Raw genomic sequence first — 26,504 nt, 5'->3', positions numbered from 1 at the left:
ACTTTACAACCATAATCTCCATGTTCCCCCTGCTGGGTCAATCAGTTTGTAATTCATCTCAAGATATGTAAGTGTTTTACTATTCAGCTCTTCTCTAATCTGTGAAGGATGTTAATGTCTCCACAAAATCTGTGTCAGTGTAGCATCGCTGTGCTGTAATCTGAGGAAATGGGATTAGGAGGACTGTGAGGACTCAGCCATCTGTACCTGCTGTATTGATAAGGGACTAAATGTGACAGATGGACGATTAAACAGTCTCACAAAATATCCTTTTGGCCCTACCGTGGTTGAGTTAACTTCCTTGCGTCTGTCAGGTATCTCTGCCTTATTTGGGTTATGTGCAGAGCTAACCATAGGACTGGAGGGCGTTGGGATGCTACGGGAGCCAACGGTATTGGTGCTTGGCTTTCGGACTGACAGCCTCTCCTCCTTAAGCCCTGTCCCTTCGGCTACACCACTGGGACTTCGCTTGGGGTGCGTCGACCCTGGAACTGCTGGACCACCTGAAAGATAGGTAACAGACTTTTCAGTGAGGTAGATTTCTGTCACCATTTCAACATTTGAGAATGAATCAAACCAACTCCAACTATTCTCACACCACTGTGTCACTGATCTCTATATTTTGCCTTACAGAAGTCAGAGTGCCGTCTCTGGCGGTGGTAAGTGGAGGCACTGCGCTGTGCCTTGTGGCCAGAGGAGGAAGAAGATGCGCCAGAGGAGGACGTGGGAGTGGTGTGTTTGCTGGTTCCGTTGGTAATGGTGCTGGGTCGGACTCGAGCTAGACTCAGACTGCTGCCAGACCGAGACTCACTGTCATCCTTCTGAAAGGAGAAGCAGAAAAAAAAAGATTTACACTTTCAGTATGACTGGCGTTGTTGTACAGTTTCTCTCAGGGCATCATATATTCATAAACGTATATTGGTTAAAACATATTAAATAATTTCTACTGTATTTTGACTGTGACTGCAACTTAATGACTAGCACAGCTGTAAACAATTTAAGATTAGCATTATGAACTGCTAATAAACTAATAATAAAAAGCTGCATCCCAAATGTGACTCCAATTCTCTGGTATTCTTCATTTTATGATTGCTTGTCTCGCAAGAGATATAATATACACCGTCAACTAAAGTCGTAAAGCATTACCTTGTATTTCACATAAATACAGAGAAAGATCAGAAGAAAAACCCCAAAACCAAAAAGACATTTTAAGAGCAAAGCCAATAAACTCACATCGTTCTTGCGTGCCAGCAGCAGGTATGTGGCAGTGACCTCATTGTACTTCTGACTGACCAGCGAATCTCTGACCTCTTCTCTAGTGAAGCCCATCCCAACCATCACATCTGGAACAAAAATAAAAATAGTTAGTCCACAATTTCCCCAGCAAGTGACAAGTTACTCTTAAGTTGAGCTTCTGTACATTTATGAAAGGTTCAACCTCAGAGCTCTGCTCAGTGCACTGAAATTACTACCTGCCAAGAGCTTCCTGTGAGAACATGTCTGAGGAACCATGTAGGTCAGCTTAAGCTTTTATGCTTACTGAATTATGATGTCCCATAGGACATACATAAAGGAAGCTTGTGAGAGTGAGATAAAATGCCAGAACTCTGGTATGAGCTTTCTCTGGGATGTTGAACAGTGAACTTTAAATGATGACTCTGTGGGTCCAGACAGCTGCTTCCGTAATGGAAACTTTGACCCACTCAGATTCCATGTCCCCAACCTCCCACTAAATACAAAAACAAATAGGTGGAAGCTGAAGACTCTGCGGACAGGGGCCTCCTCAAGACGTTCCCAGCTGACCCTCACTGAACATTTCTGTTTATAGTTACTGTTCTCATCACCAGATGGCTATCAGTTAATCATTCTGTGATCAATGATTGAGTTAATAAATGAACAGTAAAAGGTGCGTCTTTCTCACCAATGCGGTTGGTATCATTCAAGTCCTCCACAGGCTCTGAGTGAGGCTTCAGCTCCTCGCTGTCATAGCCGACATTAATCCACTTATCTTTCATTATTTGCTGGTGAGGAAAGAGAAGGAGAGAGAGGCATAACGTATTTGTTTGATCTTGTAATAGATTATTGTTGTCCTAGAAGGATAAGATCACTAACAGACATTAGACATGAAGGACAATTACACCGTAACTGTTTAACTGAATTGTCCAGCTCGATATTTATACACCAATGTGGTCACTTTGAACATGCTTTAAGTGTGTGCTGTATGTGCCTCTCAATAATGCTTTGGTAAAGTTTCCTCCTCACCTCCAGCGAGCAGCGCTTGGCGGGGTTGAGGACCAAGAAGCGGCGCAGGATTCCCTCGCAGTCTGTAGACATGTAGAAGGGTACACGATATTTCCCCCTCAAAACACGCTCCCGCAGCTCCTGAACACAACACACATTGATACACAATGAGTTTCTGCTACAGGGACACTGAATCCATTTAAAAATCATGACCAAGCAATATTTAAATACTGTTTATTGTCTTTAAGTAAAATCTTATTTGATCTGAAATATTTTTGACCTCTAGTAGCGCAGTGGAGCAGTTTTTCTATGTTTCTTGTGCATGTGCACGAGGACATGCAGACATGCAGGGGATGTGACATGACACACATCCCTGCTAATGGTCTCACACTAATCCACTGACCAACAGGTGCTCTTAACGTCCCGCAATGCGCCAACAACGCCTGGGAAGAAGACTGCAAGCTAGTAAACAATGCAGGATTTAAAATACTTACAGAATCGAGAATACATCAATACATTTGTTCAACGTCAAGGAAACACTATGCATTGTGGATGTAAATATAAATTTTGTTTGTTTACAAGAAAACTCCACAGGGCCCCTTTAAAATGATTACATTAGAAAAGTGATGAAGCCTTAATGATTATTTGATGTTTAGATATCACACTATCATTACCATTAAGTTCATTAAGACTAACAACAATTCACATTAACGTGCTAAGCCTGAATGTGTCAGCACTTGTTGATAACAATAACTGAATAAACAACAAAGCACAAATAAAGCTACAGTTCTTTCTTTCACTGTACTCACTGCAGTAAGCCAAAACCTAAAAAATCTCTTCATGGGAGCTTTCAGTCACCTTAACAGCATCCACACCACCCACCTTTAGGTTCTGTCCGTCAAAGGGCAATGACCCGCTGACAAGAGTGTACAAGATGACACCCAGGCTCCAGATGTCCACCTCTGGACCGTCGTACTTCTTCCCCTGGAAGAGCTCTGGGGCGGCATAGGGCGGGGAGCCACAGAACGTGTCCAGTTTATTGCCTGCAGAGAACTCGTTACTGAAGCCAAAGTCAGCTATTTTGATGTTGGAGTCAGCGTCTAGTAGTAAATTCTCCGCCTGCACGAAACAACATAGACATAAAAATCAACTTATGCAATTGCACATATAAATAAAAGGTAACATCATTTCAGTAACCTCATGATTGAATTGTAGAAAGTCAACGTTTGTTACTATCTCATTCATTAATATATGTAAACTGAATACACGCAGTCTGTTTAATACGTGTTTATGATGATATGGTATGATGTGATATTTATCTGAAGAAGCTTCATAGACCCTTATCACTCTTTTTCTTCTAACATTGTGTAATCACCTTCAAGTCTCTGTGAACAATGTTCTTCTGATGACAGTAGTGCACCGCTGAGACAATCTGAGGAGAGGGAAGAGAAAAACAGACATCAAATGGAGAAAGGTAATTACATGTAAATGGTAGCTCTATTCACATGCCCTCCTTGACCAACGATATAACACAACATTATGAAAAACAAACAGAATTTCTTGCTGTGCACCTACTGTTTCTTTTATTTGATCTAAACCGCAGTGGTAAAGTTTATTGCATTTCAGTATTGGTCTGCTCTAGGTTCACACTGTCCAGTTACAAGCAAAGTAGCGACTATAAACAATAACTCACATGAACTGTCAAACTGCTCAGATTTCAGTGATTCAATAAATGTATATTTCCTCTTCATCTCTCTCTTTTCTTATTTTGTTCTGCTTTGTTTTCCAACCACAAGGTACTGCTGGCTGTCAGATGTCCACACCTGGTACGGTGCAAACCCCATATTCAGATTATATTTTAACGAGAATGTGACTGAATTTTCATGGTTTCACCTGGTCAGACTATTGGTCAAGCTGTAGGTTTGGCTCACAATGCAGTGGTATAATGAATGGGAAGAGTGGGGAGTCACAAAGCATGTTATCTAGGTTTCCCCTAAACCAGGAACAAAACAGCTGCTGTGTGGGGGCAGGCCGACAGGTGAGGTAAGGTATGTGATTTTACTGACCTGTCTGAACTTGGCTCTGGCCTCCTTCTCCTTCATTCTGCCGTGAGCCACGAGGTAGTCGAACACTTCGCCTGGAAGAAAAAGGAGTATGGAGATTTGCTGTAGTTTATGCAAGCATGGAAGTGATTTAGTGGTCACTTGGTTCCATATACTTTCCAATGATATATGACTAGAAACTGTTGCTAACAACTGAATTAATTCACATTAACAGTTCTGGTGCTTATTCATTCTGCATACACCAGTGCTCAGCACTGCATTGTTTCCTGCTTCATCTCCTACACCAGGTTTATAAAACCTCCAATATTCTGCCGGTTCAAGACAGCTTATGTGGCCGTGTGTGGGAAAGAAAAAACTATCCATGACGTCCAATAAGTTAGTCTATGATCTCAAATGTTTCTTCTTCCTGGTTTGATTTTTCAGCTCATTACAGTAAAGTTGAAAAGTCAAATGGAATATATGTATGTAGAAATTTCTTAACATCCAAAACTTAATCCCAGCTGTTCGATATTCAGTGTCTTGGACACTTGAATCACATTCCAGAAAGTCTCCTATTTTGTGTGTGTGTTTCTGCACTCCAGTCAAACAATTGACCCTAGAGATCCTATATGGTAAAACAGTCCGAGCTTGAGTTATACAGAGCAGGATGTCGGCTTGTGAGCTGCTGCCTCCTTATTAGGTACTGCAAGTAAGAGATCACACTACATACAGAGAGAGCAGCAGAGGGAGATTAAGGGATCATGAGAGGAAAAGAAAGAAAAATAGAGAGGCTGCAAAAATAGAAGAGCGTATAAGAAACCGTTGAACACAGAGCACAAAGAAAGACAGTAGAGAAAACAGTTTGTGAAGTTAAGCAAAGTGGTTTAACACAAAGACAAACATGAGATCTCACTAATGAAAATGGAGACAAAGGGATTGAAGTCAACCGTTTATACCCTAAATGAATTAGTTCATTGGTTGCAGTGTGTACTTCAGCCAAAGTAATCAATCTAATTGGCACCATTCAATAACTGGCAATGGTGCTGAGGGTGGTGGGGATGTTACTCACCTCCGCTGGCGTACTCCATAATCAGGTAAAGAGTCTTCTCAGTCTCAATCACCTCAAACAACTTCACTGTAACACACAGAGGAAGAGAGGTTAACACAAAGGACAGCACGAAACACACACATACTGTACACTCAACGTCTCCAAACACACAAGATGATTCTCTGGAGTGTAACTCACCTATGTTGGGATGGTTGAGAGTTTTCATGATGCGTACCTCCCGAAACAGCTGAAAGAAATTTTAAAGGAGAAAATTATTGTCAGAGTCCATTAATCTTGTCAGATCTCAATTATAAGAGTACACATAGGTCTATAGAGAATATTTCACAAATAGGTAGTTCAAATGTAAAAAAAAATACAAAAAATATAAAGGATAATGGCAATTTTAACTGCTATATGGCTTGAACTAATATCGACAAAACAAAAAAGTGACAATTACTGCAGCATTATCTTGGCATCAATATGTTGTTACATTAAAAATCAAATGGTTATGTTAAACCAGTCGTTCTCAAACTGTGAGGCTTCTGAAATCAATCTTCTGTACTAGAATAGACTATCAAACTTGTGTGAATAAAAAAAAAAATGCTCGTCTTTGTGCCTCAGTTGAATTTTGGAAAAGACGAACAACGTCCTCACATCTTCATCTTAATTATTTCTCATTCATTCATCAAATGAATTATTCTTCACCTAATTCATACAATCCACAGCTGGCATATAGACACAGTTTCCCTTCATCCATCTTATCCGCGCACGCACACGCACACGCACACACACACACACACACACACACACACACACACACACACACACACACACACACACCCTCTCCCTCATCTTTCCGACCACCTCTAGACCTCGGGCCACCCAAGGGAGTGTCTCACTGGTGCTAGGCTGACAGTAGGGCCTCCTCCCCTGGGTGTGCTCTCCCTCTGTACCCCACCCCCACCCCACTCTCCATCCATCACTGAGCTCCAAACTGCTGCCTCATCCTGCCACTATAATGCTGTCTCTCTCTCCGTCTGTCTAATTAAAGTAATGTATTTGTCTCTGAACTCCATTTTAAAAGATTACAGAGGGAAAGTGCCATGACCAGATGCATCACAGTGGAACATGCTGATGGGCAGTTATGAGATGTTAGTAACATTAGATGCTATTACTGTAAATTGAACCATAATTCCACCACAGAAATGAGAAAATATCACGTGAAGTCTCAAGTCAGTGTAAAGAAGAGCCTTGAAATTACATTTAAAACTAACATATGTTAGTTTTGGGTCTGGTTTAAGGGTCGGCATGCAGCTTCTGTGAAGTGTCAAACAAATGCAATCCAGCCATTCATCCATCATTAGTTGTTTTGGTTATTAGTGACAAAGTGAGACATTCTGACCTGCAGGCAAAATGCGCTATACTGAGTCTGTATGTTGAGTGCACGACAAAAAACAAAAAGTGTATTATAAGAGCAGAGTGTCAGCAGGAAACCGAAGCAGAAATAGAAAATGAGGCAAATTAACAATGCACAGGAGATGAGGGGCGTAGAGGGAGGAAAAGACAATAAAACAATAAGTAAGTAAGAAAGGAGGTAAAATGTTAGGCAGCAAGTCGTGAAACTGACATTTGGTTTTGTATTCGCAGTGTTTGAATCTCATTATTGCTTCATAATCCTGTCAGCAAACTTGCCTTGTTCAAAATTCTTTAGGAATAAATTACACACGAGTGAAAAAAGTGAAAGCACAGAAAAAAAGAGACAAAGAGGAGAGATAGAGAAAAACACAACAAGAATACAAAAGCAGGAATTTACTGATGCCTTCATTTTTGTAGCTGACACTCTGCTGCTCTGGGAGACGCACTCCTCCCTCAACTCTCCATCTCTGTTGGCATAATATAAAACTACATAAAATCCCTTTCATGTTCTTCTGGTTACATTTCCTTATTTGTAAACGACATTAGGATCTCTGTAAATCTCCGCAGCTCAGTACGAAGCACACTGCATCACATTGCTACTGACCCACTTTGCAAATATCTTATTTCTTTATTTCAAGTTTAAATGATTTAACGCGATGTGTTAAGATCAATCTTACAACCAATTTTTCTTTGATTTTTGTTGATCTAAATAAACACAACACAAAAAGAGTACACTGGCTTTCAATGAGGTTCCATTTTACTACACTCCTGAATGCACCAGGCTTAGATTACACTGGGTTATGTTAGACTGTATAGCTGCCATGTGTGAAACGATGGAGTGATGAACGACGCAGCAGCCTCTTTTTTTCTCTCTGTCTGTTGAGATTTAGTCGTGCTGATGCGAGGAGCTGCAGTGAGTCGAACACACATTTAATGAAATTGCTTGTGTTCAACAAGAAGTAAGACAGAGGGAGACATTATACCGACTGACTGATTAACATAGTGAGCTAACTGCAAGTGTATGCAAAGACGACAGAATTCAGGTTATTTTTTTATTCAGGTTTTTTATAACATTCTGAAGGTAGAGCAAAAACAGAGTGCAGACTATAGTACTACACATTTAATTACCATAATAGGACATTATGTTCTCACCTTTATTTATCCTACTCATCAAGGGAGGGCTGACTGACTTCACATTCATACTGAATTGAATTAATCATATTTCAGATCTGACAGTGCGACCGGTCAAAGATGGCAGCAGCAGCAGCTCAAATAAGGGAATATGTTTTTCTTCCTGCTTAATTTCTTGTGTCGAACTTCTTTTAAAACAAAATCTGAGTTTCCCTGGAGCCATGTGTTCAAGGAATTTGCTTTCTCACTGTGAAGTAACAACACTTTCATGATGACATAACTTTACACTCGCCTGAGGCGCTGCGTGTATGATGATATCTGTGAAAACACACACACATAAGCAGAGCCAGATTCCTGGTATTCAATGGACCCCGAGGAAAAAGACAAGTTTAGTTCACCTACGCAAACACACATCCTCCCACACACTCACTGACAGACTTGGCCACACTGTATTTCTATTATTAAACATTCAAATACACACAATAACTCATATATATGATGAACTTGTGTTTTATTATAAATAAATTGCCAATTTTGATTATTAATTGTTCAAGTTCTCAAAAAAGAAAAGCTAGTTTCAGCGTCTCTATTGTAAGACTTTTAAAGACCTTGTGTTGTGGGCAAAATAACTGACAGATTGATCGATAAAAATAATTAGTTGCCGTCCTAGTGTTTGGGAAATTAACTCCTCATATAAAAAAGGCAGACGTGCACAGCTGCGGTGATCCCGCTCATTATTTTAAAAACCTTCATGTGAAGAAGAACTACATTGTGTTGATGAGAAACAATAAACTCTCTGGCTGGTAATAAATACATCAGTTTCTATTCATCTCTTTCAGTTTTTCTAATCAGTGCTCTTAAAAAAAGGAAGTGACAGCGTCATAAACACACACACACACACACACACACACACACACACACACACACACACACACACACACACACAAGTCCACTGGGAGTGTGTGTAATTGAATTAAGTGCATGGTGCATCAGCTGTTCATCTGAGCTTTAAGAAGAATTATCGGCTAAGCCTCTCCTCCTTCCCCTTCTATCTCTCCTATACACCCATTCACCTCTCTCTCCCTCTCTCTCTCTCTCTCCACTATTCTCATTCACCTCTCCCACATTTCTACCAGAAACCTCAGCAGCTGGCCAGGAAATTGTTGAGTCACTGGTATTGATCAACAGTCCAATCAATCCTCAGCTCATAATGCTGTAATGTTGTGCTGTGGGGCAGCAATAAACAACCTTATTACACTTTTAGGTGCATTGTGTAGATTACAAACATACAAAGCAAAAAAAAAGAAAGTCCCATCATGCACAAATGCAGCATTTGTAGACCGAGTCAACAGAATATCTTTACTCTCCGGCCTTCTTACGTTCACTCTCTCTTCCCGATTCTCTCCCATGGCAATAGCCCAGCGTCACAGTTGCCATGCCAACCCGACCCAGGTATTAATCCCTGGGGCTGAAGGGGGTTGTGGGAAGTCATGGAACGCCAAACACATGGAAGGAGCTGCACACACAGACACACACAGACCTACCCACACACAGCTGCTGTCATCTGGAGTCCGCGTATCACAAAATATTTAGGTTTCTGTGTCTTAAAGGATTACGGTAATCTAATTGTGTGTTTAACATTAGAAAATCCTTTTAAACTCTCCTGAGGGAAAACACAAATATTTATGAGCCACTTTTCTCAGGTATGTGACAGCATCCTTCACACTCCCGTTATCTCTCCTGCTCTCTGTTCACTACTTTCAGGCAGCATTCATCAACTCCTGAGCATTTACATCCTCTGTCTCTCTCCGTCCTTGCCAGGAATTATTAATCAACCGCTAAGTCAGAGCTCTCACAGCTTTCCTACAAGGATTTACCCCCTTTTCTCCTTCTCACTTTGAGAGTGGTGCAGTGTGGGTTTGATTCATGTGTCTGGCCTGCCAGTCTGTCGACCTTTGACCTGTTTATCCAGGCCGTGTATCCGTGTTTTCTCTCCTCTTCACACACAAGTACGCTCATGCAAACACACAAAGAGAGAGAGGGAGCCTGAAGAAAACAAAGATGTTGAAACAGAGAAATGAGCTAGCCATATTTAAATAGCCGGCCCTGTCACATTTCTACTGCACGTCACATTCTACAACACTACTGTATCTACACAAAGTGACACACACTTCCTCTTATCAGCCGCAGACAATCATAAGACCAGAGAAATTCAGAGGAAAGGGGGGAAAGAGAGTGAAAGACAAAAGGACAACAGAATGAGAGAGACGAATGAATACACAGGCCTCTCTCTCTCTACTCCCACGTCAGAGTACCTCTTGTGAATAACCCTCTGTGTGTGTGTGTGTGTGTGTGTGTGTGTGTGTGTGTAAACTCTGAATGAGACACAGTCCATTACTGACTGCAGTTCAGATGAAACATTTTGCACCACTTCACTACGTATGGCAATTACTTACTGCAAAACTGTATTTCTGTTGCACCTATAGGCTTACAAGTACACGTCCTCTTCACTGAAGACAATATCTGGCATAGTGCCCTTCAGCAAGGTACAGCTCAATCACAGCCCGTCCATTTGGACAAAACACTAGAGATTGTTGGTGCTACGTATACGTCAGGTAAACAAAAGTTGGCTAAGACACTGACGCTAAGTATTGTTCTGGTAGGATTAAACAGTTTTTGCACAACACTTAAGACAACATTACGTAAGTTGAAGAAAGGTTCATCTTTCTTTTCAAGCATCTCTAGTAAACCTGGAAAGCCAAGACAGAGTCAACAACGTAAGTTTTAATAAATGCACGACAGTAGTCTCCTGTAACGAGACAGAGAAAACCTTTCCAATGTCACTTTATATCACAAAATGGACAAAAGAATGTAAACATGATACTTTGGTTATATAACTAAAGCATGTATGATAATGTATGACACACATCCAGCTAGTGTTGAAGTGCTGCTATCAACAGGGAAAATCCAACACTGAAATGGAAATCAAAAATAATGTTTAATGCTCAGAACACTTTCAATATGTAAGAAACCAGAGCAACACTTTTTAATAGAATAAAGTCTCCAACATCATGTGATCAAAGTAAAGAAGACTTACACTACCCTAGACTATACCATGAGACCTAAGCATTTGGCATGTCCCACTTTTATGTCTCATTCTCAACAGAGAATTCAAAACAAGCCCACTCCAACACCTAAAGTAAATGAACAACCAAACACTCTACTACCTTCAACTTCTGCCAGAGACATTTCAGACATGTATTTGAAGATCTGAGGAAGATCCTACAGTCTATAAGTCTCTCTCTAGCAGGGTTAAAGGCAAACAGCGGTGAACCAAACTGCGTCCTGCAGAATGTTTTGGGACACTAATGAGCAACATTACTCAAGGATTTCCCTCTGCTCTTTTGGTTGTCACCGGGAAACATCTGAATAGACTTTTGACCCCGTTTCTCTCTTTGTTGGCCGTTGCTGGGAGAGCTGCCCTTCTACATAATGCCAATAAAACCCCCACTATATGAACCCCCCCTGCTTCCAAGCCCTCCATTCCCTTAATGTACAGCAGTAATTGGAGCTCCCAGGCCTGTCGATGAGAGGCACTGAATCATTAATGAAGTGTAGCAGGAGTTTAATTCGGGCCTCATATAGCTGGCTGTTTGACCCATATCATAAGAACCCTGACTCAGCTTGATTAAATAAAGAGAATTATATGTAGTCTTACAGTTGTTGGCCAAACAAGGAGCAGTGAGGGGAAGCAGAGAGTGTAAGACAAAGGCAAGGCATCAAGCTTTGAAGATGAGCTTGTGGGAAAACCTTCTGCTCTTGTTCTGTCCACCCTCTTGTCCCTTTATTGTCTAATTATTCCTTTTACGTACTGGCACAATAACAACAACAATGCATACAGCAGCAACAATATGATTATGCACAGACACCCACAGAGGGACAATATGCTGCATACAATAGCAATGCAGATAATGGCATTACACGTGCATACAAAAGGCAGAGCAGGGACCGTGTCGGGCTGTGAGTTTATCCGCCTGTTATCATACACGTAGGCCTACACACAGTCACACACACACACACACACACCGTCTGTTCCCTTCGGTTCTGCTCTGTATCTTGTCTTTCTCAGGGTCCCTGCTCCTATGCCAAGGCCCCAATAACACCCCCACTCCAACTTGGCCGCCCCTTTTGTTTGCCTGTCTGGAATTCGGCTCCTGGCTGAGGGGGCCTGGGCGAGGGACAAAACACACTTCCCAGCATTAGATGTTGGCCTAAACACTGCCCTGCATGCACACACACATACACTTTACTTTTGTGCACATACACAACATTGGATGACTGCCTACAAAATTCTCCTGTTCTCAAAGTAACACCAGGCTTTTGATGGGGCCCTGCATAGTCTGGCAGATTATCCAACAACACACACTGCAGGGAAGAGTGTATAAAAAAACACTTGTTCCAGGATGTTGATAAGATTATGAAGTTTTAAGATATGAGACAGGACAACAGTGTGTTTTTAGTAATGTAATACCAAAAATACAAGATATTCAACTGAGATTTATTGGACAAATCAGTTAATCTATTTCTGACAATGAGCAGGATAGTCTGACATCAGGAATTCAAACTCTGCTTATAAACACCTTTGCAAATGGATTTATATACTCTTTTCTAAGAAAATCAACACCCAAAGGAAAATCGTTAACAAGAATTAACTGTTTAGAGAGGGTGCAGCTTTGCAATTTGGAGAGCTGCACAGCACTGGCAGAGATTTGCCCTCTACCAAACGCTCTTTAGTTGGTATGTGCGACAATAGATGACAATATTTGTTTTTACGACACTTTAATAGAACAATGTTATTATGCAGTTTGTGTTTGATTTCGATGAAACCTTTGATGATGACTCAATGTGTACCTGCATCAATCGTGTGATTGTATCTTGTACGTCAACAATAGATTGCCTGATTAAATAAAAGTTATACACAAGGACATCTGCACGTGCATGGTTTACACCCATTTTCAATGCCAGACACATCAAACAACCACACTGTGTCCTGAAAGATGACCCATTTCCCTTACTTGGCTGTAGCTGGGAATTTGCACACTTTAAAGTCCGAATTTTTCAAAAGACTAAAGCGTCACAGTTGTAACATCCCTGAAATAGTTTTAGGAGACATAGTGTAGTGCTACAGAGAGCAGAGTACAGCTGCAATTACAGTAGAGCTACTACTGCAACACAACGCCTGGGGAGAAAGGAGAGAGAAGTGGGACACAGGGCTACAATAAAGAGAATAAAATAAAGAGTTGAAGAGAAAATGAAAAGGGGGGGGAGAGGGGAGAAGAGAGAGAGAAATGGAGCGACAAAGTTGACAGAATATAGATTGAGGCGTAACAGAGTGTGAAGAGAAAGAAAGAATTTACAGAAATTACTGGGTGTTTCTATTTCAACCCAACTGTGAATACTACATCTTTAGAATATCAATGTTGTGAAAATTAAAATGCAAATGATGTGCATTTCCATTAGGTACACTGAAGCAAATAAATCAAGCTTCCATGAAATACAAAAGTCTGATCAATGTTGGACAAATACATTCCAGTGTCAGCTGAAGCTGCATGTTTTTATCCAAAGACAAAAATAAGGACACATCAGCTAATGGTCATAACACTACAGTGGGCCGTGGAGACAATTAAGCAGTTTGGACATTTCCTGACATACCTCTATAAAGTATTTCAAAATGTCTAGCCTCACATGTTTAAAGCCAGTTATTTAATCAGCAAATACATTTCAGTTTCAACTTATTACATTACACCTTCATAAAATGGTTTTAAGTATTAGATTTTAGATTTTATATACCACATAACCATATGTATATATATATAAAATATACTATAGTGTGAGAGGTAAAATGGATTGTAGTAGTGCTGAAATGACAATTAATTATAGAGAATTAACTGGCAACAATTCTGATAATCAATAAATTGATATTACATGAACTTTTCCAGTTACCAAAATAGGAGGATTTGCAGCTTTTCTCTGACGTATATCAGCAATTAATCAACTAATCAAAACAAATAATGAAAATAATTATAAGTTGCGCCTCTTAAATGATGTACAAGAACATTAACTCCTCATATAAACAGGCAGACAGGCTAGACTGTTTTCTAACAATTTATAGACCAAACGATAAATTGAGGATGAATTTGGGCAGGGAAGAGAGACAGGCAGAGGTTAAATGACGGACTGACAGACAGACAGAGAGCGACAGAGACAGTGTCACCTGGCAGCATGCATAGTGTCCTACACTAACTACAAAAATGCTGACAGGACAGGACGCAACTGGCAGTCCCAGCGCTGCGCTATGCAGTACTAGACTACTACCACAATGCTGCAGGACACACACACACACACACACACACACACACACACACACACACACACACACACACACACACACACACACACACACACACACACACAGAGCGTCCACACACAGAGCGTGCACACACACACACACACACACACACACACACACACACACACACACACACACACACACAAACACACACACAAACACACAGCACTGTACCAGCCTCGTTAAACCAAGGTCTTTGCTTAAAGATCTGAAGAGCAGATTCATGGTGTAATTAAATAGGCATCTCACTGTTCGAACAGAAGGCAAACGATGTTCTGAGAAAAAAAAAAGGGTGAATCTCACGACTGCTGTATACCACAAGGTCTGTATTCTCATGAGAGAAGCACGCACACACACACACACACACACACACACACACACACACACACACACACACACACACACACACAGCACACAGCACACAGCACACAAACATCCATCACCCCAGCTTCACCTCTGTTAAAAAAAAAGAGTCAATAGTTTATCAGGTGGTGATAACACTGACAGAACGTTAACTGTGCTGTGAAGTGCGTTTTTTTGTAGAATATAACAGAAAAATGGGTTTAGTGACATGATGGCTGTACTTTATAACAGATGAATAAGTCACTAAAAAAAAGTCAACCTTAGCTGTTGGCAGAATCCAAACTAATGTGCAGCCTTTTGGCCATGAACACTTCCACTCTTTGTCATATGTGCAATGTTGCATAGCAGCAGTCAGTATCTATTTCCTGACCAGAATCCAAACTGGGTTGAAATGTGTACAATAGAACTGCTGTTGTAAAAAAAGGTTTAGATTTTACAGCCACTATTGGATACGATTTTATTTTACACACAAGAGCTACAGACAATTCAAGGGCTGTTGTTGGGCAGATGTTAGAAGTTTAATATGCAGCTACTGTAGACCATTGATAGGTTTATACTTAAGAACCTTTTAGGAATTGTAAACAGACTGTTTTGTTTGCCTCAGTCAGGAAGCGAATGGGAATGTCTGGTTGTGAAAAAAACCTCCATCTGTATCAGCTTGCTTTAAATGAGCCCAAAAAACCATCATATTCATGCTGTTATCTGATGTTATTTATATAAACAGAATGTCGGGACAAGAAATAAAACAGAGCAGAGCCTTTTAAAAGAGGTAGCTATGTAACAGATATGTTAATACTCTTCAAACTGTGTAACCTGCAGAGACACAACTATAGTTTCTTTTAAAAGGGACTCCCAGTCCTCTGACTAAAGAATGGTGAATGATGAAAATTAAAACCAAAAGCTAATTAAAATGGGAGTCTTTTGTTTTAATTTCTTGTTGGCGTTCACAGTCGGGGCAGCAGAGTGATAAATCTGCTGCTCTGGCCAGTATTTAGGCCAGGTAGACCAACTTTTGCATAAAGCCAGACACCATCAATAACCCAACGCTGTGTTATCAATACAGTCCCAACACAGCCCTGACTAGTTAGCTAACACGCTGAGTATACATCGATAGGGTAGCTGTGTGCGTGTGTGTGATGCAGTATTGATCTCGATGACGCGAGAAACTTATAACCACACAAGGCCATAGTTTGGTCAGCAGAGCCCCTGTCGAACAAAGAGCGACTTGTATGAACTGTGAGAACAGACTTTATCATACAAACTACAGACAAGGTTAAAACTAAATGACACAGAGCGAAACCAACAGAGATCTGGTTCAAAAGTGGGGAAAAATAGCACACACTCTGGAACTACTTTGATTAACGATTAATTCATCGTTTGAGTCAGTTCTCAAGCAAAAACGAAAATATAATACCTAAATATTCACAGGTACTTTCTTCGTAACATGCAAGTATTTTCTCCTTTTCTTTGTTTTATCATTGCTTTGGACTGTTGGTTGGACAAAACAAGATATTTGAAGAAAAAGAGGGAATCTTTTATGATTTGTTATAGACAAAACAATTATCTATTAATTAGAAAAATAATAGCAATAAGGAGAAGTAAAGTTAACTGCAACCCTAAAATGAATGATGCAAGATTAGCTTTTTTATGTACAACTATCAGAGCTGCACTGACATCATAAAAAACTAATAAAAGCAATATACAGTTACAGGGTTTTCCACAAGAAGCAAAGAAAAAGAAAACATATGCAGAAAATAGGAAAATAAATATTACACCTTATGAAGCATTAATTACAAACAGCACCGCCACTAATACTGAAATACTGCTTTATTTCCAGAGATGAATATTCCACCAACAAAGCTGGATGAGAAAACATTGCAGCATTATCTGCTTAAAAACAGTATCCAGGCCTGAGGCTATGTTTCTCACTCAATTCTGTGTCATTAGATCAGTCTCAATTAACACATGCATCTCACACACACACACACACACACACACACACACATCACCACCACCACCACCACCACCGCAGCGGGCCAAGTTCAGACAGCAGAGAACTTAATCTCATTAGGGCCATGAATGCAACACATGTAGTTAATACATGACCCTAGATGTCACTAGACAAGCATACAGTGACGTACATCACTCCAAGCCTTTAACCTAGTTAGTTCCAGTGGACGAATGATGGGAATGTCTTACTGACTCAAAGCAGAACTCTATATGTCTCTATGAAACTATGCTGCGTTAATAAAAGCTTGTGCACAAACGTCTCTGTTGTCTCAATATTTCACACATCCTCCATGAACTGATGTAGTTTGTTTCAGCTCTTAACCTATAGCCAGTAGCAGTAGTATTACAATCAAAAAGGGTCAAAGTTCAAACAACTGCTGTAAACACAGGTCATCTGCAAGTTATATCCTGAGGCAAAAACAACATGTGAAGATGCTACAGTGCTCAATGACTTCTCCTGCTGCAACACACATGCAGATAAACTAAAAGACATCAGACTGACCGACTGTGAAATCCCTAGAATAAGAGAACAGGGTCATAATATCATTAATAGATCATGCAGTTAGAGTTAGAAGTTACAGAGGTTAAGTAGATAAGGTGGCAGAGGAAAACTTGAAAAACTTGAAAAATCATGTGACCGAATGTCTGCTGAAATAAGAGTTTGAATAGAATATAAGTTTGATGTAAGCTGAAAATGCACTCAGCCAAAAAAAGTCACCCTATCACCTGTCTTTGTTTTCCATCTTTATTCTTCTACAATCATTCTTTTCCTGTGACGCACAAAAGTCTACACACACACACACACACACTCACACACACACACACACACACACACACACACACACACACACACACACACACACACACACACACACACACACTCTCTCTCACACCCACTCTCACACACACTCTCTCTCTCTCTCACACACACACACACACACACACAGTAACATTTCACTCACCTTCTGCAGGCTTGTTGGGTTGAGTTGGGTTTTATCGATGATCTTTATTGCAACCTGGGAGGAGAAAATAGAAAAATAAATGAATAAAAACAATCTAATAAAGAACACATATTAAGTCCACACTTAAAACAAAATATCAGATGTTAAAGCAACTAGCCAATATTTTCATTGTCAATTAATCTTATTTTCCAGAATAATCATTTAGTTTATAAGATTCCTGCAGCCCAAAGTGTCCAACCAACATATATTCAATTTACTATAAATTAAAGACAAAGAACAGCAGCAAATCTTCACAACTGAGAAGTTGGAATCATACAGAGTTTGGTGGGTTTAGTCCAGTTTTTAGACCAGATAAACCAGTTTTAGCATTAACATTATCCATTGTTCAATGTTGAATAAGATTAATCTTGCTAATTAAACCACCCTAAAGTGTGAAAAAAGTACACAACACAGTATTATCACAACCTTTAAGAACACAGAGGCAGACTAAACAAACAAACAAGACTTGCATAAGAGGCTTAACAACATGTGGTGACCCGGTCAAAGACTACGTCAAACTATCACTGTAAACCACAGATATATGAATGTGCTCTCCTTTATATGGGTGGAAAAAAAACAGCCCTCACATGACCGAGCCAGCAGCAGACACGCAAAGTTTCTACTGAACCTGATGGAGTTATCAGCTCAACCAATGTAGGTCAGGATTTTATGAGAAGAAAGACTACAGTGTATTTCAACACACATGCATACACCCACACAAAAGAAAAACGCGACTGTCTCCCTTCAAAGTGTTTGAGGTCTCGACTGTGCCATGAGATGAGAGAGATTTTGGCTATGGTTATAAAAGCCAACAGAAGGTGCTCTGAACTCGATGGGACCTTTAAAACCCCATCTGTGGGTTGAGTCACAGGGTACTGTTGTGATCTCGCTGCCTAACCCCGGTATTTACCCAGGAGTCCTCTTCAACCCGTCAACCCTTTTCCTTCAGCCTCATCAATCCCACATGCATGGCTTTATTGACACTTCCAGTGCAGTCATAGACAGTTTTTTTGTGGTCTCTTCCTTCCTGTGTCTTTAAACTCACCTCTCTGCCGGTCAGTATGTGTCGTGCCAGTTTGACCTTCGCAAAGTTCCCCTTGCCGATGGTTTTGAGGAGCCGGTAGTTTCCAATGTGTGGCTGTTCATCTGAACACAAGGCGATGGAGTTGCGACATCGGGCACCAAGCGAGCGGCTCGACCAGCCGGTACCCTTCTCTGAGCGGCTGGCCGACAGGGAGGTATGCTGTGGAGAGAGGTAGAGAGACAGAGGAACCATCAGTATAACTGAACACAGTGGCTGTCATTTTGAATAAATCCATTTTTCATATGAAACCTAAACCTGTTTATGTAAATGTACTAAATTAAAGGGATCCTTTTCCCCTTAGTGATACAAAATCAGAGCAAACACCTTGTGACCTTGACTCTGGTCCTGTAGTCATGTGATTGCAGCCTGGTACCAGACCCCCCCCCCCAAAGGTGACCATGCAACCATGAATGAACCATATTAATCTCATCTGACCCGTTATAGTCTGCATTCCTCACATACATGTGTGGCTGTGAAGTCCCCGGTGTCAGACACGTGTTGCTGTGGCTGTAGGACATGAGGAGACATCGGCACATTGATCTACCCTGAACGCCACACACTCTGTTGATACACGTGTCGAGCTCTGATTTCAAACTTTTGCAACATGAGCTGAGAATAAACAGTTATGTGAATCACTCATATATTTATATTTCATACCAAACCCACATTCACCGATTTTTGCACAGGCCTGAATATGTACCATCTTAAATATGCAGCTATTTTTCCCTGGAGAATGGAGACACTCAGCCTGACCCTACCTGAACCCTTTAGGTCAAGCAAGGTCTGAGGTCTTGCTGCATAAGCATCAATCTCTAATCCCTCCATCTGCTCTCCTCCGAGCACTGAGCAGAAAAAGAAATATCCCACGGAAACAAACTAGCATGAACATCTGTAGTGGCGATGACATTCAGAACAAGGAAATAAGAAAGAACAGGAAGCATTAGAGGCTCACAGGCCCATTAGAAGTGAGGAAGGGTTGTACAAGGTACCAAGACTTAGAGGTTGTTCATTTCTTCAATGACAACTGACAAATACAAACGAATTTAGGGCCATTACTTGATGGAACATGAGATGGACTAACAATATTTGGATCAAATCAACCAAAACAAAAGTGCATATGCTCCAGAGAGTGACTAAAAACAGACTTAACACTGAGAGACATCAAAGAAATCTGTCCAATCACTGCAATTCTGGAAGAGGTCAAATTCTCAGTGAAAGGGAAAGAGATCAAATGACACGACATTGTGGATGTGAATCCAGCTCAGGGTCTTTATTTCTCCTGTCTGTTCCGGCTTTGACCGCGTAAAGTCAGTATATAAACAGAGTCAGTAGTGGGGTTAAGGTGTTGCAGCTATTTGCACAATGCTGCATTAGGGTTAGGGTATATATAGGGCTCTATGAGAAACTGTGCAACTCATGACGAGGCCTCAACACAAGCAACACACACACACACACACACACACACACACACACACACACACACACACACACACACACACACACACACACACACACACACACACACACGTCATAAAACCACATCACCTTGATATGCACCCGATGTGGTAAACACAGTGGTGACATCACAGGATCAGATGTTTTTTTTTTTTTTCAGCAGAGGAAACTGCACAATACCAATAATAAACTCCATTTAATGCTGCTACATATATTCAACTCTAATGCAAAAAAGCAAGGTAAACGTTAATGTAAAGTAATGCAAAGTATTTAAAAGGTGTAAATTGTTTTTCTGATGTTGGAATAACAAGATTTTGCAAAGCCAACCATTTAGTCATCAACCTCAAAGTCCATTTCCATGTGAAAACACTTCCAATAAACCATAAATATCAACCATAAAGTTGCCCTATGAATCATAGGGTTAAGTGTCTACTTTATATGTGTGTTATATGTATACTACTGCAAATGTCAACAAAAGCTGAGCTGAAGCTACAATGGAGATCAGCAGCCACGCACACTGTGTTACTAATACTTTAGTTTGAGTCAATATTAGGTCGTTGCTTATAGAAAAATGTTTTGGCTTTTTGCACATTGCAAACAGTGTGTGAACTCTGATTTATTTTATGACTGTAATGTGAATCAGTACATAAGAGAAGTACACCTTTTAAACATTTCATCACTCTATATGAAGTTGTCCAACAAGGGTCGAAGCTCGATGAACACTGAGCTTGGAACAGAAACAAAGCAAACACAAACTGGAGCAGCTTTTAAGGATTTTATATTCACATTTGAGGGATTACAGAGGTTCATAGTGCTATAGCCTGCAGCAGAATATGTTCCTTTTCCAATTTATTCCGCCACCTTCCTTTTCACCTCTTCTTCACCCTTCCCCCATTTATTCACCCCTTCTCCTCTCTCTCTCTGGGCTCATCCCATCCCCCAGACAAATCAATTTGCCTCCCTTCCCTCTATTCTCCTCTCCATGCCTAGACCCGCCCTTTCTTTTGTCTCGCGCCGCTATCTTCATTTTCAGCGACCTCACATCAATTTGAGCTTCATGCAGCCCTCCATCACACCTCCCCATCCCCCCCGTCCCACATACTGCTTTCAAGGAGCGCAGTCCATCGATTCACCCACTCTTTCTGATTATCACGCAGTTTCATTCAGGAGGAGGCCTCTATGGGAGTGTGTGTGACTGTGCGTGTGTGTGTGGTGGAACGAGGTGTGATGGGGTCTCTATTGCCTGCAGACTGGGGCAGGCAGAGGTATTTGGGTGGGGGGAATGAAAGCACCCCACATCATTATACATATAGGGTGACATTTGGTATAGAAGATGGATGGTTAGGTGTGTGTGGTGTGTGTGGTGTGTGTGTGTGTGTGTGTGTGTGTGTGTGTGGGCTCTTACTATGTGATTTGCACATTCAGCAAACAAGCTGCACCTTGTCCTTGCAAAGTGAAAGAAATTCAATTCTTTGTGATCATGTCCTGCATCTCACAAGTCGCCCTGCTGTCCTAAACTCTTGTTCTGAGTCTGCTGCTGGTGAAACTCTTGGGGCTGATGGGATGGACGTTAACTGAGGCTAAACACATAATGTTGGATTCTGAATCCACGGCGGTAGAATTTGGGTTTGTAAATTGAACTGAAAATCCTGATCAATTTAAATATCCACATTCATTTCACCATGGTGATTCTGAAAACAAATCTATTTAACTGAACCATTAAGCTTTTATGTACCCTGTGATGGTTATAAAATAAATACATATTCATACAGTATATCCAAATATCTGTTCCATTATTAAGTGTGGCAAAGCAAAAATATCCTGAAAGGTTTTTTTTTTTTACTCCCTTTGCTAGGATGATAATCCATTTTGGGGTAAATCCATCACCTTAAACTTACTCTGCAATACTGTCGCCAAGCTGGCTCCTGTCACTGACTAAGCACAGTCAATAGATAGCTTATTCCTCTAAATTCTTGTGTGGCTGATAGGAATGAAAGCTTGACGTCATTTCACAAACATGTGAGCGTGATGGTGAGACGGCTCTCGCACGAAACAGAAAACAATCAACCTGTCAACAACAGAAGCATCATTTTATCATATCTTTAAATATAATGAATGTGCATGTCGATGTCACTTTTCATCAAGTGTCAGCTTCAGTTGACATATGGCACATTCCTAGCACAACTTAGAGATTCTCCAACCTGTTAAAAACCTCTCCGAAAAAAAGGTGATTTAAAAACCTTTAAAGATTGAACCAAGGTTGTTTTTTGAACTTCAAAAGTTAGTAAGACTAACTCAGTGATTGGACAAGTATCATCCATACATCCATCTACCCATTTATCTATCCAGAATTAAATGTCTGTGCACATAAGACATTAAGACAAATTCAAAGACTGTTTTTTTCTGCTTCAAATCCACAGCAACAAAAAAGAAGTTAACAACAGTAAAAACTGTGACTGCCTCTCGTGTTGATCCAAACTTTGAAAGCTCTCAAGGCAGACCCGTATGACATGTCTGCAGGGTGTTGATCATGATCATGTGCAAGCAAAACAGACCAAGATTGTATCTGTTCCTTCCGCTGATTTAAAACACAAGCAAAAATGGGTCTGTTAAGTTTTCCTGCGCAAGTCTCAGCAGACATGCGGTTTATCAAGGCTGCAGATTTTTATGTAATTAGAAATAATAAAAACAAGATTCCCTTTCCCTATTTAGTTTTTTTTGGCATTAGACACCAGTGATCTGGTGTTTCTGGTTCCATCTTATATGTGAACTAAGAAATGTTGAACAAGTTGAGGCACATCACAGAGGTAATCAATCAATCATGAGTTAGAGTTACAAATCATGAGAAGTGACTTTTCATTTTTACATCCTCCTTAGTATAAAAAGAACATGTGTTTGGTAAAATATGTGGTGGCATGCATGTTTACATGTCTGGCATTCCATCAACTGTTCAGTACAGCAGCTATCATCTATCTGTGCTGGTCTATGTGGGCGTAGAGTTGAATAAAAATGCACATGAATGGATGAATGGAAACTCATGAATCTGGTATGATACAGTTCTTCTGATCTGAATATGTGAATGTGATTCTGTTTCAACCATGAGATTTCATAAACTCACAATCTCATCTTTTAGCTTCTTGGCCATACGTGAACAACTCCAAGCTACGGGGATATCACTTGCAGTCATTGTATTAGTTGTTTTTTTCCCATTCTTCTATTGTAAAATGCAAATGTGTTTGTTTTATCATGGTTTTAAATAAGGATGGACGAGCAGTGAAGGGAGGGGAGACAACAGCACGGTCAAAATTTGCAGCGTGACGAACACAAACATGTTTCAACAATGGACCACGCCCTGAGGGAGGTGTCCTGCTGCTGCAGCCTGGATGTACTGTAGGTCTGAATGTGTGTGTGGGGCTGGTATTGAGTAAAGACAGGAAGTGTGACGTTTGTCCCCAGCAGAGGAATGGCGTAACACTGAACCATCCTCATCCCCTGCAAACGCACACACAATGACCCACAGTGCGAGTTCAGTTTCCTCTTCCTCTCTGTAGCTGCTGCGGCTTTCGGCCTTGTGGCCTCAGACTGCTGTGTCCTGACACAGACCTCCTCTATCACACACCACAGCAGACACAATGTCTGCACAACGCAACAGAACACAACAAAGAGATAACACTGTTGAAAATAAAAAAAGGAGGCTAAATTATATAACATGTTACTTTGATGTCATGAGTACAGTTTCTTCCAGTCTGTGGTGATGAACTGTACTTTATTATCCAATTTACAAAAAATTAAAAAAAGGAAAAGAGAGTTTAGAAGCTTTCTGAATTGAGGATGTGGTCAATGGGGAGGTCGGGAGATTAGATTTATCACCATGTCCCAGAGCAGTCGTTAAAGCATTCTATTTTTGGTGTACATGGTTTAATATTGGGAGTTACTGAAAGTCTCAAAGCAGAAGAGATACAAACCGAAAAGATCCTACCTGTAGTGTGGAGAACACGTGTGCTTACTATATCTAAACTACTGAAAACAACTGAGAAAAGGTGAAATGGCATTTATAGGAGTCTTCTACCACTGTGGCTTTATACTGACAGTGTTGTTGTACACCTACAGTACATAGCAGCCTATAATTACATCTTTTTAAAAACAAAACCACTGGCTCCCTTTGGACAGGCATACTACAGGCATCATGGTAGACTGACAGTCTAAGATGCTTCTCATGCAACCACAGTATCCAAGATTCAAGTCCAACTGGGACTCCATGTCTCACAGCATCCCCCTTCTCTTTTGCTTTGTCAACAGATTGTTCTCTTCTATCTCTGCTACATCTTCAAGCATATCAATAACTCTGCATTCCCTGCATGAACTTCTCACATTTCAGTCATCCAATCAGGAGCATGTGTCACAAGAAGCAGGAAGTTGCATGAACTTAACCTGCGTCACTTCCCGTCCAGGGAGACAGAAATGTCACAGTACTGACAGCAGAGGTGTCACATGTTGCGCTGCAACACTCAGCAAGCATTTCCTGGCAGGCTCGACAAGGAAGAGGGAGCTGCCAGAAAAACATGTCAGTGACCATGACAGACAGGCTGCCTGATACTCTGCAGCCAAAGGCTCTGTCAGCTTTGCTCTTTATGTTCGTGTTCATCTGGATTTTTCACAAAGCACAAAGCATTTCATTCCAAGTAATAGATTTTAAAAACTGCTAACTGGCTATTAGGCGTGTTTAGAGTGTTTATGTACTAGTTTGCAGTAATGTGCACCAGCTTTTAGCACTAAAAATCCTTGATAGTAGTTGTACTTGGTAAATAAAGGGATTCAGTCTGATTAAAAGGATATAAAACTTTACAGCAAATCTGCAAGCCATTATCATTCAGAGGAACAGATGTCATAGAAATTATCATAAATTATCGTCACACAGATTATATGAGTGAACCTCTAGAGCTCAAGGCTCTGCTTTCTTCCACCTACAGGACCGACTACATAAAACTGTGGTAAATCGCACTAATGAAGCCAAAATACCAATGTAATAAGTAAACCTTACTCAAACATCACTGACACACAGCATAGTCTTCCAACAGAAACATGATGAATAAGATGGTTATACTGGACCGAAATGTCTTTGAATTTTAGAATAATTAACGGTTAAAAGCTAGAATTGACTTCTTTTTAGAGGGAGTGTAAATGGCATACTGTCACACAAGCCATAATCAATGAACATGAGCTTCCATCCAGCCCTCTCAAACAATTTAAATGGCCGATAATTAAAACATCAGTAACGTTTCTGTACTGATTCTGTTTCTCATTAGAGAAAATTTGCAGACGACTAAAGCAACACAGCGAGTGATAGACATTCCTCAGCTTCTGTCAGACTCATTCACTCATTCCTGCTAATAACCATTAACAAGACTGTGAGTCAGAGCATTTTGGCTGTAAGGCTCCTCTCGCTGACATGTACTGTATGCACTGTACATTTCCCCAGGGTGGGCTGAATGCTGTTGTTCTTTCTGTTACATGTGCCAGATACTGCACCAATAGCAAAGGTACATTATAAAACTCAACTTTATATTTCAAATCAGAGCAGCCTCATTTGACTCCCTCATTACACTTGAGAAGTTAGCATTTTTTTAATTTTATCATGGCTCCAACATTACAAAAAAAAAACGCCAGCCAAACATTTGAGTTGATGTTAAACACAGTAATCACCAGAGTATTTTCATGACATTAGCAATCCTGGGGTTTCTCTCCTCAGCCTGTTAAATGCATTTAATAGGGATTAATTAATCAGAAAATTAACTTGAATTAGCTAATTTAGCAGACTTCAATCATCCGGTGGATGTAAGGCAGGCTGTTCAACTTCCTTTTGAAAAATATTGAATGAATGCCTCTTTTTTGTACCATGATGCTTCCTCCACCCTCTTACAGTGAAACACCTTGAGGTGGAAAAACCAGCATGCTTTCCTTGGCATCTAAAACATCTAAATATTATTTCCAACATGAGACAGAAGACATAAAGTTGAGGACAACTACCCGACGTCGTAGGTAAAAGGCGTCCTTCCCCCTCCACGCTGACATTATCCGGCTCCAGTATGCAAAGTGTAACTGGATTCCTCAGTCTGGACGGTGCAGGACAGATGCTTTCTGTTCGCCTTGAGAGATCTGCCACATTACTCAGTGTATCATTCGCTGCAGGGCTGTTATCATCAGAGCAGGCTGAGTAAGGGTCAGATTTATTCTGTTTGGATCAACAGCAGCGGATTAAAGAGCTGAGTCACTCCTTGGCTAGACTACGGTTTCTCTCTCTGTC

At 40.6% G+C, this 26,504-nt stretch overlaps 1 protein-coding gene across 9 annotated transcripts in view; it reads right to left on the bottom strand.

Moving 5' to 3' along the window:
* mark4b (MAP/microtubule affinity-regulating kinase 4b) overlaps positions 1-26,504 on the bottom strand; it is a 51,855-nt gene that overhangs the window by 16,886 nt on the left and 8,465 nt on the right. For 5 of the 9 annotated variants that reach the window (XM_051398585.1, XM_051398588.1, XM_051398590.1 and 2 more), the window contains exons 2-13: positions 18,707-18,904; positions 17,623-17,676; positions 5,530-5,578; positions 5,353-5,418; positions 4,308-4,378; positions 3,617-3,673; positions 3,124-3,360; positions 2,263-2,382; positions 1,922-2,021; positions 1,234-1,343; positions 632-821; positions 283-503 (exon numbers count right to left, since the gene is read on the bottom strand). In XM_051398585.1, the coding sequence (XP_051254545.1) occupies positions 283-503; positions 632-821; positions 1,234-1,343; positions 1,922-2,021; positions 2,263-2,382; positions 3,124-3,360; positions 3,617-3,673; positions 4,308-4,378; positions 5,353-5,418; positions 5,530-5,578; positions 17,623-17,676; positions 18,707-18,904 (1,473 nt within the window). The remainder of the gene's footprint in view (positions 1-282; positions 504-631; positions 822-1,233; positions 1,344-1,921; positions 2,022-2,262; positions 2,383-3,123; positions 3,361-3,616; positions 3,674-4,307; positions 4,379-5,352; positions 5,419-5,529; positions 5,579-17,622; positions 17,677-18,706; positions 18,905-26,504) is intronic. The other 4 variants (XM_051398586.1, XM_051398589.1, XM_051398591.1 and 1 more) reach the window with 2 other exon arrangements.

The sequence above is a fragment of the Dicentrarchus labrax genome, unplaced genomic scaffold (genome assembly GCF_905237075.1).
Source record: "Dicentrarchus labrax unplaced genomic scaffold, dlabrax2021, whole genome shotgun sequence".
NCBI lineage: Eukaryota > Metazoa > Chordata > Actinopteri > Moronidae > Dicentrarchus > Dicentrarchus labrax.
This window is presented reverse-complemented; position numbering and strand designations above follow the sequence as displayed.